General features: G+C 44.0%; 1 protein-coding gene across 4 annotated transcripts in view; it reads right to left on the reverse strand.

Annotated features, from left to right (window-relative positions):
* Positions 1 to 18,167, reverse strand: part of kif26ab (kinesin family member 26Ab) — a 69,691-nt gene that overhangs the window by 20,708 nt on the left and 30,816 nt on the right. For 3 of the 4 annotated variants that reach the window (XM_026151645.1, XM_026151646.1, XM_026151647.1), the window contains one exon: positions 12,403 to 12,602. In XM_026151645.1, coding sequence (XP_026007430.1) covers positions 12,403 to 12,602 — 200 coding nt within the window. Of the gene's footprint in view, positions 1 to 8,276; positions 10,137 to 12,402; positions 12,603 to 18,167 lie in introns of those variants that run through there. The other variant, XM_026151648.1, reaches the window with a different exon arrangement.

The raw sequence follows: 18,167 nt of genomic DNA on the forward strand, positions 1-18,167 counted from the left end.
ATCAAGAACCCTTTAAATGAAAAGGTCTCCCAGTGCCTTTGTTCGAGAAAGGACATGTAGATTTCATCCTTTACCTAAGGAGGGAGTGAGAGCGAGGGAGGAGCGGAGGTGGTCAATGGTGGCACGACAGAGAAAGAATGGTTAGGCTGTATTTTCTGACTAGATTCAAAGCTTCACTGTAGCCTGTCAATAATGTTCCCAGCCTTTTTTCTTTGCTTTGTCAAATTAACAAGAGAAATTCCTCTGACCCAGAGAGACATTAGTTGGTGCGCCCATTAGCTTGTTTGTACAAATTTGTCTCTGTTCTCCACGCCAGCTATACAGCTCTTTAGGTACCTCTTTTCTGTGGTTAATTACCATGTTGGCCGCATTTACTATCCTTGACACTTCCTTTCTGTGAATCTCCTTTTTTCCCCCTCTGCAGACAAGATAAGGCTGCTCTGGCCATTCATGCGCGGATCAGATCACTCAGTCTGATATGAGACTGCTTTACCCGCGCCACCCCACCCACAGCGAGTCTCCCACTGCTGCTGATTAGCAGGCTGGCATAGCTCTTCACGAATGGGAGATGGGAGTACTGGGGCTACAGCCAGCTTCAACACCATGCAGTGATAATGACTACGGCACAATGAGTTCACTCGCTCACTGGTTGCTAGAGACACTGAGAATTTACCCCATACCAGTGACGGCATTTGTGAGACTTTCTCTTTAGTTGAAGCCGGTATAGCCATGTTGCTGTTGTATATACTGAGTATTTTGCCCTCACCATAAATGCCAAATCAGCAGATGGTCATGACTGACTGGGCTGGATGTCTGTTGATCTATATCAGAGCAGGTACTGTGTTTTTGAGTCAAAAGATAATCATTAGGAAACCTCCCCAGAGCTAAAACCAGTACAGGCTGTCTTATTGATGGGCTGCCCTTGACATGATCAAACAGCTCTCTGCCCCAAAGGTGTGGGGGTATAACATAAATCTACTGTCTGTAGGAGAAATACAGACTTAGTTCTGTTAAAGCAAGAGCACCAGACCGAAGTTTTGTGTGCAGGCAGACATCGCTGTGTGGTTTTCTCTTTGCCAAATTTTAGGTAGGATTAACGCAAATCTGCATCCCTGCACTGGCCTCGCGGTCCCAGGTCACCCACAGCCTGACCCAGCCTTCGTTAAACTTTGGCAGTGATTAAGTGACCATGACATCAGCCTGTGAACACACACACATGCATACACACGCATTCATACGGTGTGCAGACGAGAGGAGGTGATGTCATCCTCTGCCAACCAGCGCTGGCAGCGAGAATGCCCACCCAGACAAGATTTACTAACAAGGTCAGGATGCCGATCATTAAATGAGACAAATGCTTCCATGCCATAAAAGCTTCCTGAGAGTTCATCCGTTGTAGCTGTATTTCAGAGGATTAGAAAAGACCCTTTGACTGCCCTGTGAAGCTGTAAGTGTCACCATCTTTCAGATGTGGAGTATAAACATATGCATTAACCTAACACTAAAAGCTCGGGTGGTCATATAAGGTAGGTTCTTAAACTAACCAGAGAAATGGTCAATGGACTTTATTTATATACCTCTAGCCTTGCTGAATACTTAAAGCATTACAAGCATCATTCATACATATAGCACTTGTGCTTTACATAAATATGTAACTAAGGGACCATTTTGGGGAATCAGTATCTTGTGCAAAGACACACCAAAGGTCGCGGGCGGAAAAGCCAATAAATGAAGCACAAGCCTCTGTTTAGTGGATAACCTGCTCCACTCCCTGAGTCACAGCTGCCCCACAGAGACATAGTTGGGTTACCTGAGACGCAGCACTGAACATATGGGGAGAACGCTTTAGAGCTGGCTGTTGAATAGATGACAGAGCCTCCTGTGTGGCACAGACGTTTAGTCTGATAATGAGCCCGTTTTCTTTCTAAAGTCTCCCTGCAATTAAAAGACCTCTGGTATAAACATTCATTTAGTTTTTCTCACTTCCTCCCTCTTATCCTAAATCACTCAAAACAACTGCCTGAGGCTACAGCAGCATGGACACTGAAATTAATGCCGAATATGGTTTTAAAAAAATGTAACTGTAGCACAAAAATATGCTATTTTATTTTACAGACGCTGCTAAAAAAAGGAAAAAAAGCTCCCACCTGGAGCTACGGGAACAGACATTCTCCTCTGTTCAGCATGGTTATCTTATCGTTCAGATTCAGATTCAGATGAGCATCTTTCCAAACCAAGATCTTTCCAGTAGTTTTGAAAAATGTGTTTCCTCACTCCTTTGGCAGCCCCAGGTACATTAAAATGGAAGAGAGAACTATCAGGCTTATCGGGCTGTCAGTTAAATCTTATCAATCCAAAGCTCTGAAGCTTTCAACTGACTGCGAGGCTGCTTTCTCCTGCTTGGCTGTTTTAATAGTATACTGAAGGTAGAGCTCCTCTGTGCTGTATTGGCTTACACAGCAGCAGTTTGCTGGAAGTGGCCAAACACCTCCAGGCTAAGATTTATAGACTTTCTATAAATCCTCAGAAATAGATAAACGAATCCCAGCAAAACCAGACAGCAATGAATGCAATGTCCAGTTAGCTGAGTGATACCCTGCACGGCACACTCCAAACCTATCGGACCGACGCTTTTCAGGAAAGCTCTTTGTTCCAACAAGGTGTTCAACAAGCCTTTTGTTCCTGCTTAGCGTCTGGCCTTGGACACAGAATATCAGATGGATCATTATTTGTGCGCTGACTGCTGACGGCCCAAGGCTGAGCATCTTCACTGCACCAATCTACAGCCAATTAAGTAAGGCCAAAAGCATTCATGTAACATCTGTGGATACAATGCGTCATCACAGAAAAGAAAGGATTCCGCACAAAAACTGATGTCGCCTTTTTGCAATTGACTTGTCGCATTTGTATCATAATGTGGATTCAGGGAGGTTTCCTGTCAGAAGAAGAAAAAGAAGTGCAGCTTTCCGTAAATAAAATCCCAAATTCTTCCCGGAGGTTGTAAACCTGTTTTGTTGCAATCTCCTTAGAACTCTTTTCAACCGGTCTGTGGACTGAGCTGGAAAACAAGGGATTAGGGTATCCTCTGGAGAATTGCTTGAATAACAGGGGATCATTTGGAACACGGGGGAAGAAAGGGATTCTGAGTGGTAAATGGAGGGAAAAGCACTGTAGAGGTGAGGAAGGCGTTAAAAAATGAATTGGGGGGATAGTAAGTAAGAGAAAGCTGCAGAGGAAGCGTAAGGAAGGAAGGAAGAAAGACGGAGAGCGAGGGAGGGAGCAGCAGGCTGTAGAGCCAAGTCCTCTCTTCGATCAGTGGGCCTGGCTCTGTGCCAGTGAAGCGCTGTCCATGAGGAGGTAAATCATTTTCTGCCTGAGAAAGAAACAGGGGAAAAAAATGATTGGTGGGGGTATGCCACAGCCATCTTGGAATTACTTTATTCCCAAAGATGGGAATTCCCAGTCGGCCAAAAATAAATGGAACAGTTGGCCCAGAAAGTGAAAAAACTCATCAATATTCAAGAAAACCTGGTTTGGTGATTCAGTACATGAGGGTAAACAACACAAATTTAAGAAGTGGCTTGTATCAGCGCAGACGTAAAAAGAACTTCTTTTTACTCTGATTTTGTTGAGAAAAAGAAGAAACTATGATTTGTCTGATTTGGCTCCTGTGCTTTTGGATGTCAGATCAAGAAGAACTGGCTCATGCCAGTAGACCCTCACTATCCCACTGCGGTACAGAGAAGGCGCTCTGTGCCATTGCCAATAAGGTTAAAGAGAGGTGGGAATATTTTTGGCAGACAAACACACAGGGTTTTTGTGTTTAACACGCTGAATATTAAGTATTGTGTCTCCAGACACCCTGCACAGTCACACACCCACTAATTCACCTCAACCCCGGAGTGAAAGGCCGCACAACTCTGTTGCCAAGCTAGGGTCTTAAGGAAGGCTTAAGATGAGCAAAGGAAGGAAAATGGTAGGGTATTGTTGCATTTACTTTCACTTTATTGTTCCTTGTAACATTGAGGATCAAGTCTTGCAAATATGGCCTTAACTAGCTTGAACACTGGGCCATGACGAGGTGAAGAAAGCACAGGCTTTAGCTCTGCAGGACATGTTTGTTAGTCATTTGGATAAATGAGCCAATTAAACTCCTTTGTGGAAATAACTGGAAATAACTGCATTGAAATTCAAAGGTCATCCAACAAAAATCTCTAACAATTGACTCTAAATTGTTTACAAGAGGTTTCCAAAAATGCAGCGTCAGTAAAATGCTCCGCTAATGTGTCAAAACTGGTTCATGCAGCAAAAGTAAAAGTCTTTGGAAGAACATTCACTTTTCAGCTGATGGGTGACAGATGATAATGAAGACATGTTCATCCCTGCTCCACCGACTGCAGTCTCCCCACCTCTGGCACTGCTGACAAAGATTAACAGCTGCTTTCATCTCTTCCAGAGCATTTTCTCTCTGCTCCTCAGACAGCGCTCCAGGTATTTTGCTATGCTCCTCTCCCAGGCTGCAGAGAATCTGGAATAACTCCACATTTTCACATGTTGAACTGCGATTCACCCGTCATCCCACCCACGTCTTGCCTTCAAAACATCAGGTAGGCTGTTGCACTCAGGGCACACAAACACAACTTTTGGAACACACATGAAGTTATCACTGACTGAGTGACGTTTCCTGTCTCGGAAATCGCTTCGGTGCTTTTTTAGACGCAGGATATTTGATAGACAAGCAACAAATGAGGCCTGTTATCAGACAATTACGAGACAATTCCTCAATCAAATATTATGCCCCTGTAGCTTAATGCTGTCAGAGGGGAAACTAACGTGAGAGCGTGATAACTTTGGGAGGGACGGGCAACGGGGGAAAAAGTACTTCTGGATCACTTCTCCACTTCATTAATCATTTGCTGCCAGAGTAAGACACCTAGCTATTATTTATTTGCACTTTCCCACACAGAGGCTATCACAACAAACAGGCCCACAGGCTGATGAGAACATTTGGGAGTGATTAATCAGTGGGCGGCCTGGCGAGACAGAAAGCAGGGGGAGGGGAGGTCTTACATGTGTTTCCTAATCTTTCATCTATATTCTGGTCAACTGGTAACCCAACTAAAACCAGAAAAGGTCCAAATCAGGTGAAATGGGCAGTACTGTCATGAAAGACCACGTAAATCAAATGAAAAGTGGAGACCAATCTGAAAATAAAAGCAGGGAAAGCAAAGAAACCGCGTGGCTGAGAAAAGCCACCAAAATGCCAGCGACTGCAGCCACATTATTCAAATTAAGCAGTTTATCCTGTATCACATACTGATAAACTGAGTCACCGAAACACACACAGCTACACTTGCTGGTTCTCATAGAGCGTATGGGGAAAAGGGGATTTTAGCACACCACAGCTGGCTCTCATGCGCTGGGTCGTGAACCGATTATAGGCTATAATCCTCTCCATTCAAGACGACGTGCATGTAGAAAACAGTGACAGAAACACAGGGGAGATCAACCGTCCTCGCAGCTTTTAATTTGATACGGTGGTTTTGCACGTCCAAGCCGCTCGCTTGTCTCATACATAAGTGGACATGAAAAGGTGGGGCACAATATCCTTTACAATTACTCTTAATCTTCATAATTCTCCACTAAGAAGTAGACTGTGGAGCAAATAAAACATAGGCGATGTACTAGAAGGACCATTAGGCATCCATCCTGTTTTAATGTAGCTTATTTTGCATTAACTGCTGCAGACTATAGTGAAGCCAGAAGTTAATACTGAAAATGTCCTGATAATAAACTGTCAGCAATATTTTTCATGTTTAATTTTTCTTACAAGCCCCGTTGTTACTTGTTTTAAATTCCCCACAGCTACCATCAACCCATGTGAACCCTTTCAACCTCCTGGAGCCAAGCTACATATAGATGGAGATTAAAATAAAAAAGACAGTGTTATCGGAATGAAATGATTCAGCTACTAGGGCTGTGGGTAATGAGGGAAACCTGTCCTAACAATGCCCTTATCCTCAGTGGTAATCCGAGCTACATCCAGGGAAAGCTAGCGCCTCACAATTGACTTATCGAAGGACGGCGGGTGCAAGGTGGTGCTGTGCATATAATATTTATGTGTTTCACAACAAAATAAAGCTCTAGCACATGGGGAAGTCAACCTACAACCAGTGTTTAGGCAGATATTAGTTATTCATGTTGAATAGAAGTCTGTGGCGTGGCTGAGCATTGTGATGCCTGAGAAACCCCACTAGGAGCCTTCCTTGTTTCCTTGGATTCTGAGGCAAAAAAAGGCACTTGTGGGAGCTCATGAGGCCACGGGCGTCACTCTACAACTGCACACAATAGGTCATAAAATTCCTCAACATATATTCCCTGCCACCAGCTATTGCAGTTTACTCTCTCATTCCTCCATACTCTCACTCAGTGTCTCACACCCACAATGTTAAAGAGAAAGTGGTTGTAATGACAGAGATAATAGACTCCATTTGCATGACACTTTTCACTGAGGTGCACTAAAGAGGTTTAGATGGCATCCCTCAGCCCCTACAGGCACGATGCATAATATCCATTCAACAGGCTGAGGGTGAGAGAATTTAGTCTAACGCGATAACTAAATGCTAATGCGCTGATCACGGAGCCCAGTGGGCAGTTATCAGAAACATGCCGTTAAATGGGGAATGCTGGACGTGGGCAGGCAAACAGAGACGGAAATGGATTGATGCTGGGAGCGTGACCTCACCCTGCCCACGTGAAGCAATCGCACACAATTAAACCTTATTTATTGTCTCTGTCATCATCCTGAGTGACAAAAGAAGCCCAGTGTTAAGTGAGAAGCCTGCAGGACAGAGGTCTATGCTCCACATTTATTCATGTATGTTATCAATCTGTCAGGCGAGGATGGCAGCGCTTTCCCCTCTCCCCCAGGGCTTAGGACACGTGGACCCAGGGTGAGCACACAGACTTGAGTCAGCACTTCAGCTCTTTGTTTGTCACCCCCCTCCCACTTTAACTGCCCCCCTGCAGGCTATGTGAGTGGGCCAGACAGACTTCCTGACTCAGGGATTTATTTGGCATATTGGGGAGGGAAAAGGCATCAGGCTACCACGAAGGCAGGGACAAACCCTTTGCTTTTCTTTCAGTGGAGCTGTTTGCCATTTATAATGACAGGCACAAGTGACTCTGTGTTGCCCACCACACCACAGCACATCAGTCTGCTGCTGCAGGGGGCACAGCACTATCACACCATGTTATCATATCCCAGGGAAGACACAGATGCCCAGAGAGTGAGAGGGAATCTGCAAATGCAAATCAGTACTTCTATTCATTTCTAATATCCACCGAGGCTGAACACGGTTTTCTCTATGTCAGTCTTTATATCAAAAGACAAATTTTCTGTTACCTGAGAACGATGGAGGATTATGAGTCAGAGTGGAGCGGCATTTTGCTTTTTGCGGGTGGATGAGAAGGTGGATGTGGGTAGTGAGATGTATCTACTCGACACAGATGCCCGAGGCTCCGAGGCCAGGCAGGATCTCCATCAACACCTCAGCCTTGACGGTGCCCGACAGGCCTTGGTTCACAGGTTCACACCTGGGTTTATCTACTGAGCCCCAGCCCTTTTGTGGCCTCAGCTGCCACTGGGTCCGCCGCTGCACAGAGGCAGCCATTAGTCCCATCAGCCAGATTATGGCAGGAAAATACCAGCTGGTGTTTTATCCAACAGTAAACAAAGACAAATATCAGAGAGCAGCTCAACCATCCCAGCTACCACCCACTCAATACTTCTGATGAGCCATTCGCTGCCCTGGGCATGTGTTGCTCAGATTCAACAGATTGATATGAATCAATTCTCATTTGTCAGACTCCGGAGACAGAGGTAGTATTAACATTTCAGCTCCACTGTGGCTACTTTCTCAAAATGGAGCCAAGGTTTCTACAGTATGTTACACATGCTATACATTCCACTCACACTCCTGCTCTCGTGGTGGAATCCATCTCGCTCTGGCTTGACAACAAAACCATTAGCCTCTCACCTCCAGGGATCAGACAGTCCAACTCCAACTGCACAAAACTGCACATTCCACAGAGCGGAAAAGAGCGTGTGCCACACAAAGAAAGATAAATTGAGAGGGGGAGAGTGAGAAAGAGAGAGAAAGGGGTGAGAGGGGAGGGGAAGAGAGAAAGAAAACAGGGCACCTCTCGCACACAAACACACACGAATATCAAATATCCAAGTGCGCTCAATGATGTCTGTGCACAAAATAGCTTACTTCACTCTCATGGTAGTGAATCCAATATTCTTCTCCACAGGTACAGGTCTCCTGCTCTTAGTGCTGTCAGAAAGGAGCATCAGCCCGAGCACACCGTCTGAATGACAACACTTATAAGGAGCTGCTACTGCCCCACTCTTTATCCTCCCTGCCATGTGGGCCAGATCAGCTGTGCTCGGTGCACCCCTCTGGTTCACATAATCTATCCTGCCTATTTGTCATTCACTGAGATCCCTGCTGTCGATCACAGCACAGCCAACCAAAGCCAGCAGTGAGCTACTTTGTCTGCTCTGAGCCTCTCTATACAACTGCATCACTGTCTCTTTTACAAGCAAAACGAATAGGCCGGCTCAGTTTCTCGCACAAACTCCAGAATAAACATAACTGGACACTGGCCTTCAGCAAGTCATCTGTTATTCAGAGCAAGAACAGCTACTTGTCACCCTGCTGCGCTTCCACTGTGCAGCATGTAGGACTCATTACTGAAGAGATGCTCTTCTTCTGACTAAATTATAGTCCAGTGGAGTAGAGAGGGCTGTTTCAACTTCCTGATTTCCAATCTTCACTTTTGAAAGAAAAATCAGTTACATTTTATTCCCACAAGCTAATGACTTGTTTCTATGGTTACTCAGAGCAGCCAGGGGATGAAGGGCAGAGTGAGCGTTCCTGACACAAAGGCACAGTCTTGTGTGTGTGTGCAGGAGAGCCGAGGCTAAATGGCCCTGCTGCCACAATTACAGGAGGATCCCTTCTGCACAATCACAGTCATTAGTGCACAAACACTCACCTGGGCAGCAACTATAGGCACCGGTGGATGACCATGAAACCACTTCCTCCTTCACATTCCAGCAAACAGCTGTCCGCCCAGCCCCTGCAAATCCCAACCTTTCAGCCTGCGTGCCACTTCTAAAGTCTGCATCCACCGACTGTCGTGTCTCTGAGGTCCTCTATACTGCTCTAGTCATTATCTCCTTGCATCTTAAGAGTGACTTCATTGTCCATCTCTGGGGTATGATAAGAGACGGTAGATGGACAAACTTAAACAGGGGCCCAACAACGTAAGATAACACTATCTCATACTGCTACACACAAAATTTGCCAGCTGATCAAAGTTGGCTGCAAACTGAGCAAGCATCCCCTCTCATCTCATGGGCCTGGTGTGTAATAAACACACTGCCACAATCAGCAGATGTTAATGGAAGAGAAAGATGGGGAGAAGGTTGTGCGAGGCAGCAGTTAGCCGCACCGTCTAGCCCCTGCTGTGAGCGTCGCCTGGTTTCATTACACAGCGGTGTGTCAATACACTAATCATATGCTCTGTCACAAGACAATCAGTGGTTAACGTGGTAGTCAGCTGAACACATGGCTCTAAATTCATTACCCCAAGTAACACACTGACGTAGCCAAACACACATAATGATATGCACACACACACACACCATCCAGTCAGAGTTTGACCCCTGACTCTTCCTGTCTCTCTGCAACTGTAAAGTCAGTCTAATTGCAAACTGGTCGTTACTGGCCCTGGGGTCATCTTTTGGTTTCAAGCTATTTCCTAAGATTACGAGAAACAGGAAGTGGGACAAAAGAACTGTTTTTGAGCTGGAATTTCACATAAGCCTGAAAGAAGCATTCATTAGATGATCAAAGACTTTTACTATTTTCTGCAAGTGGAAGAAAAAGAAGCATCAAGATAATATAAATGGCTGATGGACTTGGAATAGGAAGATTCAGAGAATAAAAGCTACACTTGGATTTTTTTTTTTGACTTGCATTTGTCTACATAGCCTGGAAGGCATCTCTGTAATGCTGTTAATCAAATAAATTCATGTGAACAAATGAGTCATTTGGTCTCTTAAATTAATAGTAGTAGCTTCTTTTCCATAATCATCTGGTCTATCAAATAAATGATCTGTCCATAAATTACATTAAATACTTAAATAAGTCTTAGGGATGTGGCGAGAAGAGACTGAATTTAACATTTAAAATCCCAAAATATACTAGAAATCTGAGGCAAAGCTGCTCTTAGAACAATCTAACCATAAAAATATCAAAGTTTACTTGTTGTAAAGTTGACACTATTAGAATAAATTAAAATAATAAAACATTGAAGGCACAATTAGTCAATTCACAGGCACAAATAATTCATCTAAGGAGATGCAAATGCTGTGTTGTTATCAAACCAGTGTTTTTACCAGACATATTTAAACTAAATGCTTCTTTAACTAGTTGAATGGTTGACTTATTTTTCCGCTGCAAAATTAAACATTGTTAATCGCTTTTCTTTTCCTCTCACCAACAGCCTAGCGAGAACACCTAGACTCCGGCTAATTGCATTCTAATTAAAATTTCAGCTGTGAATGGAATAGTGTTAGTGAATGTCAAACAAGTGTCCAAGGAGCTGTTTCCACGCCACTGGGGTAAGAAAAAACTGCTGTTTGGTTATTCTGGTCTTACACCCTGGGCTCGAAGGATTTGCACGTGCATCTCACTAATTGTATCTACGGAGAACAAAAAAAGAATACTAATCAGATCTGAGTTTTCAATCATGTCTAAAACATGAGGGATGCTAATTTCATCTGCTTTTTTTTGCAGCTCCACTATCAGAGCAAATGGAAAATATTGTTGAATGACTCAATTTGTTTTGACTGTTTTACGTTTCAGACAACAATGATGTTTTTAAAAAATGAGCAACAACGATTTCACGATGATGTTGATGATGATCCCTGTTGCAGGGATAACAGCTGCAGAAGGTCAGGAAGTGGGTGTGCTTCAAATGGAGAACAGTGGATCTCCTCCACCCTATTTTTTTCTATCTGCAGAACCCAATGCTGTTTGAGGTTGGCCTATCATTATTGTATTTCTGCGAGCCAAGTCAAACAAAACATTCTTGGCAGCAAATTATCTTTTGGATAAAATAAAAGGTGGTGGTGGAGCGCACTCTCTACACCCCGTGTGCTCCACCAGGCCCTGTTGCAGGGAAAAGAACAAGTCCACCTTCCTCTTTTTTCCTGTCCACACTGAATGGCTAGATGCAGCTCTTTATGCTTATCTTTTTCTTTTAGCTCAAGTCCAAAGAAAACATGAGCGTTAATAAATCAATGTCAGGAATTTAACCTGTCTAGCAGAAGGTCATGCCTCACTGTTGTTTAAACCTCGTGCTCCTGCGACAGGAAGCAAGATACACAGGAAGTTACATATTAGGTGGAGGATTTGGAACATCCCCTTAGTCAAAGGAAAGACCTCATGGTCCCACTGATATACTTGGACCCTGTAAAAGCTGGCAACACAAACTCCATTTGGGATGCTTGAAGAAAAGCTAAGCCACATACTGATCCCCCATGGGCTTCCTGTCACACTCCACAAGCCCCTTCACCGGTTTTCTCTGTCTCCTGTGGTGCAGAGCGTCAATGGTCCTATGCATCATTCTTAGCCAGCTTCCCTTTCAGAAACGCTCATTACAACACAGCACTTTTTGGAGAGATGAGGCAGGGAATGTATGCACTGGCCTGCCAGGGAATCTGTCATTGACAATATTTCCCCAACCATGCACCCGCACAGAGAGGGTGAAGTCTTCTCCAGGGCAACGACAATACCAAAGCCAAGCAATGCTTTAAAAACAGGCTTCTTCAGCCTTGGATACACAGGGACCAAAATGCTTTTACAAAAAATGCATCCTGCGCTACACCTGTGGGAGCATCCAGTAAGTCTATGGCTGGAAAATTGCAAGATCCGTTTAAATTGGCGAGGCAAAACAAAAAAAAAAATAACTAAACATAAAATACCTCAGGACAATAGCTAGCTTTAACCTAAACCCCTTTCGTGAGACACTCCTTCCTCATATCGAATTATGCAATTCTGTTTTCTATTCATGGGCACTGGTGCCTGCAACTAAAAGGTTCATTTAGTTCCATGATGTGTATCCCAAGGCATGCTATAATTCAAGCATGGCAAGAACAACATCTCCAGTGAATAAGTGCCCCACATGGAGGTTAAAACCATGAGACCACGCGAGTCTGTGCATATCTCCTCTTCAACTCACTGAAGACTGAATGCATGCGGGTGTGTATGCAAACACATTTCAATTAACCATGCAGTGACTTGACAGCATGGGGGAGGTGCTTACCTAATGAAGAAGGAGGCTGCTGCAGATGAGGAAGGAGACGCGGTGGTTGATGTACTGGTAACGGGCGCTGGGAGTCCCGCTTGACTGGAGCTCCTCAGTCTGCAGGGCGTCAGGGTGCTGCCGCTGGTGCTGGTCATGGTGGTGACAGGGGCCTCCAAGGCTGTGACATCCCTGTCTGAATTTCCCATCAACCCATGGGCCTGTGTACACACAGATACAGAGATAAGACCACAACCGCCACTTAATGGTTTTACCACTCCAGCTCACCTTCCTTCCACTTTATTTGCTCCCCCTCTGCCACAGATGGATGGGCAGCTGCTGCAGCCAGTACCAGTTAGTGGGAGTCAGCAATATCCAAAGATAGCTCCCCACAGAACAGCAAGGATGCGGGACCATTCATTGATTCTGGCAACACTTACAAGGTTCCTCTGGCTGCAGCCTACTGTAATTAAGTGGTAACCCACATTTAATTAGTAATTAAATCACTAGTGATTTACCTCACTTTGCTCCTGATTATATCTATACCTGCAAGTTTAGCACTTTACTCCTCAGGAATGAAGAACGTTTCATCCTGCAGACTCCTTAAAGCTATCTCAGAGAGTTTCACAGGGAGTAACAACAGGTGGTGTACAGGTGGCATTTGTTCCATAGCTTAAATGTTTATGAGGCATGTGAGCTGTGCTTAAATGGCACACCTTACCCTGGAAACGAAAAGGACAAAACTGAGACATGCCGCATCTCTTTCAACCCTTCGGCTTTGACAACTCATGCCAAATCTATGAATGAACTCCTTTAAGGATAGACCTGTGTGTCTTCATATTTTTTTTAATTATTTTCTGCAGCAAGACATTCTGCATTAGAACCAGTTCCACAAGTTTAAGTTGTGTCTGCAGCGTAATAAATTAACAATAGATTGAAGAAGTTTTGACGAGATTTTTGTGAAAACTGTTGCAACATAAAGCTGTGAAAAATAACATTAACTATATCTAATGGCACTGCCATTGGTTTATTGTGTATGAAAAAGGCTTCACGCAGAGTTTGAGATGCATCATGTAACAAAAATTAAATACATGCAGTATTACCTTTTAGCTCTCAGAACTCAGGTTTTAAGTTCATTTTTAAAGTTGAGGGGAATACTGCAGGATTTTTGGAAAGCTGGACCACAGAAAGGGTGAGCAAGAGCTCCATCTTCAGTGATCCACTTCTTTTGGTTACACCAAGCCATGGCGTGCAGAGAGCTAATTATGCAAGTCAAAAGCTGACTCTGAGACGACACTGGAGCTGGAGTCACCATGCAGACAAAAGGTTAATCCCCACTGAAGCCTCACGTTTATCCTAGCTGACGAGAACCCATTCTCTGAGGTTTTAGCATCAGAAATTAAAGAAAGGCTGAAGCTATTCAAAAAAACATTTATAAAACTGACACACGACACTTTGTAATCAGCACTGACCTTGAATTCAGCCCAACACAGGGCAGCAGCCTCAGTGCCATTTGACAGGAAGTGTATTATAAACACAGTTCAGGCCCTCTGCATATTTACCACATTGGGGTTTGCCCTAGACTCATGTTTGGCAACAAAAATAACACCCCTTACAATCTTCTTTATAAAGTGTGTGGCCTTCCACCATTTGCCATTTGTCTACACACACTGACAGCTGCACTATTTATATGCCAAGCCTGACATGAGAATGCCATACATCAGGATGTGAGGACATAGTTACATTCATATATGACAGGCTTGGTTCTTGCTTGGACTCCTGCTACTGTTAGCTTTACACGCAGCTTTACAGCACATTGTACACGCAGTACAATGTGCTGCTATATTAAAGCAGGGCTGCATTATCTTTTCCTGGAAACGCTCCACTGACCATTTGTCAAACAGTAGCCTTGTGGTGTTTGGTCTTCATGAATTCCCACTTTCCCTTTTCTTCCTTTTGAGCTTGTTATCAGATCTTAGAGTCATAGCCTTGCTTTAAAGGTCTACTTTTGCTCTCTTGGGGCTTCATCATAGAAGCTAAGTCAGATATCAAGCTGTGCATTCCAAAGTTTTGACTTTAAAAGCATGAAAAACCAGGCAGCACACTGAAAGCAAACCACAGTAGTAGGCCGCGCACTATGCTGGTGTTAGCTTGGTGCATACCAGCGAAGCAGACCTGCTGCACTTTGTCATGTATGACTAGGGCACTTCACGCACAGCCATACAGGAAGCAGATGTGTACAGCCTATCAAATCTGTCACTGACTGAGTAGGTGCAGTGCCGGTTTAAAAATCAAGTAGCAGACAGTTTCAGGAGCACACAAGACAGCTGGTCACAGGTGGGGTTTCAGCGTGTCCTTGAAATGGACATGTACATTCATACACACACACTCAAGCTTAGCACAGTGCCTTTCAAATAGTATTCCCCTCAGTATTAAAACTGAGGACTTAAGCTCCACAGCCAAGCTGCTCTCTGTAGCCTTGGACCTGCACTTTCCCTGATTCTGGCTGAAAAGTACAATCTATCCCCTGGTCAAGTAATTAGGCTGTGTCACTGGAGCCATGTGTGTTCAGCCGTTTGCACCCAAAGTCAGTAATGAGCTGGCCTTACACCCTTTAACCCCTAGCCCTCCCTGATCCTTTTGCCTTGGAAAGAAAAGGAAGAAAAAGGAGGGGGGGAAACGAGACAAAGCAAGTAACCATAATGGAAAAAAGTGAATCACATAAGTGAAAAGGGTTTGGGAGAATGCTTCCTATGAAATGTGAAGTGAGCAGAGTAGGACAGCTCTTTTTCCACCCTAGACTACCAGGACTCCTCTGTGACCTTTGATCCCAGGAGTCAACAGACGATTACTGCTGAGGCGAAATAGGCCTTGCGTTAATCTGGCTTTCGTGCCTGGCTGGCTTCTGTAACCACCAGAAACCAACTGAGGCGAAAGCTGAGTTCCTACCATGTAGGACTAACATACCTTCTCATTTAGTGCCGGTATAATTAAAAGTTCTCTAGTGTCTTTCAGAAAATATAGTGTAACAGCACAGCATTCAAATTCTTTCCTAATCTGTGAAGAGTGGGGATTTCCTTCCCCTTCATTTCTGCATCATTTTCTTCTCTTGTCATTCTCTCATTCTGTGGCGCATTGCCATCAGAGCCCAGCTGCACCGAAGCAGCCGAAGCCAAGATCATCTGCTGGGCTTCAAATTGGTGGCAACGGAGCACACCGTGGCAGCAGGCAACCACCGGGCCAACAACGGAAACCCTCATGAGTCAAGAACACTTGGTTTTTGCAGATTAGTGTACATGTGGTTGTGGATTTAAATGAGCAAAGGGAAGAAATGCAGATTTGGATCAATCAATTTTTGCTGTTAGCAGCAGCAGCATCACACTCCTAGTAATGTGATTTCACGGATTACCTTAACTACTTAAAGATCTTTATTCAAACTGCCAATAACAGCAGGGATTACATGAGCAACTGTGAAGCTGGAGCATGTCAACTTTGGTTTTTGCATCCGACTCTTAGACTTGCAATAGACTGTTTCAGAAAATGCACATGTTTCTCATTCGCCCAATTCGAGGCAGCTACATTCAGTGGAACCGCTGCCAGCCAATTATAAAGATGGAGCCACATAGTTTTCAATTCAATAGACAACCACAAACATAGCTTCAGATGTTAACCAGAGCCTTTTCCCAAATGGGAGTGTCAAGGTGCTCTATAATGGTCTGTGTGTGGGAGTGCCTCAGGCTTGACACTTTCTGAAGAATTTCTGTCTAACACACACAGTCCATCTCTGCTTCTTGCACGCTTTCCTCACAAAGAAACTAAGAAGAAATCATGAATTAAAGCTTGTGCCTTTCGGCACTGTGTAACCTCCAATCCTCGAGAGTGTGTGTGGGTTTTTGTCATTCTAAAGGATCTGGTTTTAATGAAAGAACCCAGCTTGAGAAAATAACACCATTTCTTCTGTGTTTGTAACTTAATGTCCTGAAGGGACATTTCTCTCTGTCCAGGGAAGGCTTCAGCCACAGCTACAGAAACCGAGCAACTCATCCTGGCTCCACGGGCCGCTAATTGCTTTTAGACACATAGATGGAGAACACAAGTCTGCCTCTCCCTTCAGTGCCAGGCTGTTTGATTTGCCCTAGATTGCGTACATGCAGTTAAAAGCTTTTGATGGCCTCCCATAAACCATCTCTACAGGCACTTGTTGACATTAAGGGGAGGATTGAAAATCTGTCTTTAATTTTTCAAGCAGGAAGAAGGAATAACACTGCCAAGACCTGCAGTAGACTGCAGTTATCAGCGCAGCTAAAACAGAAATGGCACGATTTACAGCTTATGAAGCAGATGGAAAATATTAAAGTACAAGGACGAGATCAACCCTGGGCATGCATGCCACAGTTGGCACGAAGGGTTAACTGATGGCATGACCATAGCTGGACTGGCCACCGATGATTTTTTTATTTTTATTTTTAGTAATGGTATAAACAATGAAAGTTGGTGGATTGGCCAGATGCTGGCAGATGTGTAAAAATAACTGTTTGGTGGTGGCTACCACAAGAGGCCAGGTGGATGAGGGAAAGGTGAGGCAGGAGGAGCAGAGACCTGAGGTGGCCGCTGGTCCGAGTGTCAGGTGAACTGAACTTCAGGTAAGAAGTTCAGGGGTGGCTGTAGCTTAGGTGGCAGAGCAGGTCAGCCACTAATCAGAAGGTCGGTGGTTCGATCCCAGGCTGCCTCCTGGCTGCATGCCAAATATCCTTGGGCAAGATACTAACCCCGTGTTTGCCTACTGGTGGTGGTCAGAGGGCCCGGTGGCGCCAGTGTCCGGCAGCCTCGCCTCTGTCAGTGGGCCCCAGGGCAGCTGTGGCTACAATGTAGCTTGCCATCGCCAGTGTGTGAATGTGTGTGTGAATGGGTGAATGACTGAATGTAGTGTGAAGCGCTTTGGGGTCCTTAGGGACTAGAAAAGCGCTATACAAATGCAGGCCATTTACCAAGTTATGACCTGCAGTCTCTCTGGGTCAGATATGAACCAAGTTTAGGTGGAGTTTATTTTCGTTGTGCTGACTTTTTACAGTCAGTTACAATAACTCTGCGTACTAGCTAGCATGACGGAGTTTCTATTAGAGATGGCACGATACCACTTTTTTATGTCCGATACCGATACCGATATCATAAATTTGGATATCTGCCGATACCGATATGAATCCGATATAGTGTTTTTTAATCAACAAAACTGTTTTTTATATCTTGCTGCATTTTGTATAAGTTCATACTCAAGTTTAAAACAACAACTACACTAAAGCTATTCTGTTATACCTGTATGCAAAAAAAAATATTTCATAGTTCAGCAATACTGATCAATCTAATAAACTTAAACCTACACCATTCTCCCTATTCTGGTATTTTAAAGAGTACTTAGCATAAATATTAAGCAACCTAACTAATAGGGTTCCAACTCCTAGCAACAACAAAAATAAATAAATAAAAAATAGGGAACCACCCCTCACGCTCTACCTCATGATGCTTAATCGACGTAATCAACCTTAATTTGATGCAGTGTGAAAAAAAATGCACAGAAATCAATTATTTTTCAAGAAATATTAAATAGATTCAACATCTTTCTTCAACAGAATTGCAGACTGCACAGATGGTACCTTCCCAAAGGAAAAAGTACTATAGCTTACTAGGGTATATATATTAGACTTAATAGTTACTATATACAGTAATTGACTTCTATTCATTTTACATCAAATTAAAACTTTGGGTGTCAGATAATTATTTATTAAAAG

The sequence above is a fragment of the Astatotilapia calliptera genome, chromosome 19 (genome assembly GCF_900246225.1).
Source record: "Astatotilapia calliptera chromosome 19, fAstCal1.2, whole genome shotgun sequence".
Lineage (NCBI taxonomy): Eukaryota > Metazoa > Chordata > Actinopteri > Cichliformes > Cichlidae > Astatotilapia > Astatotilapia calliptera.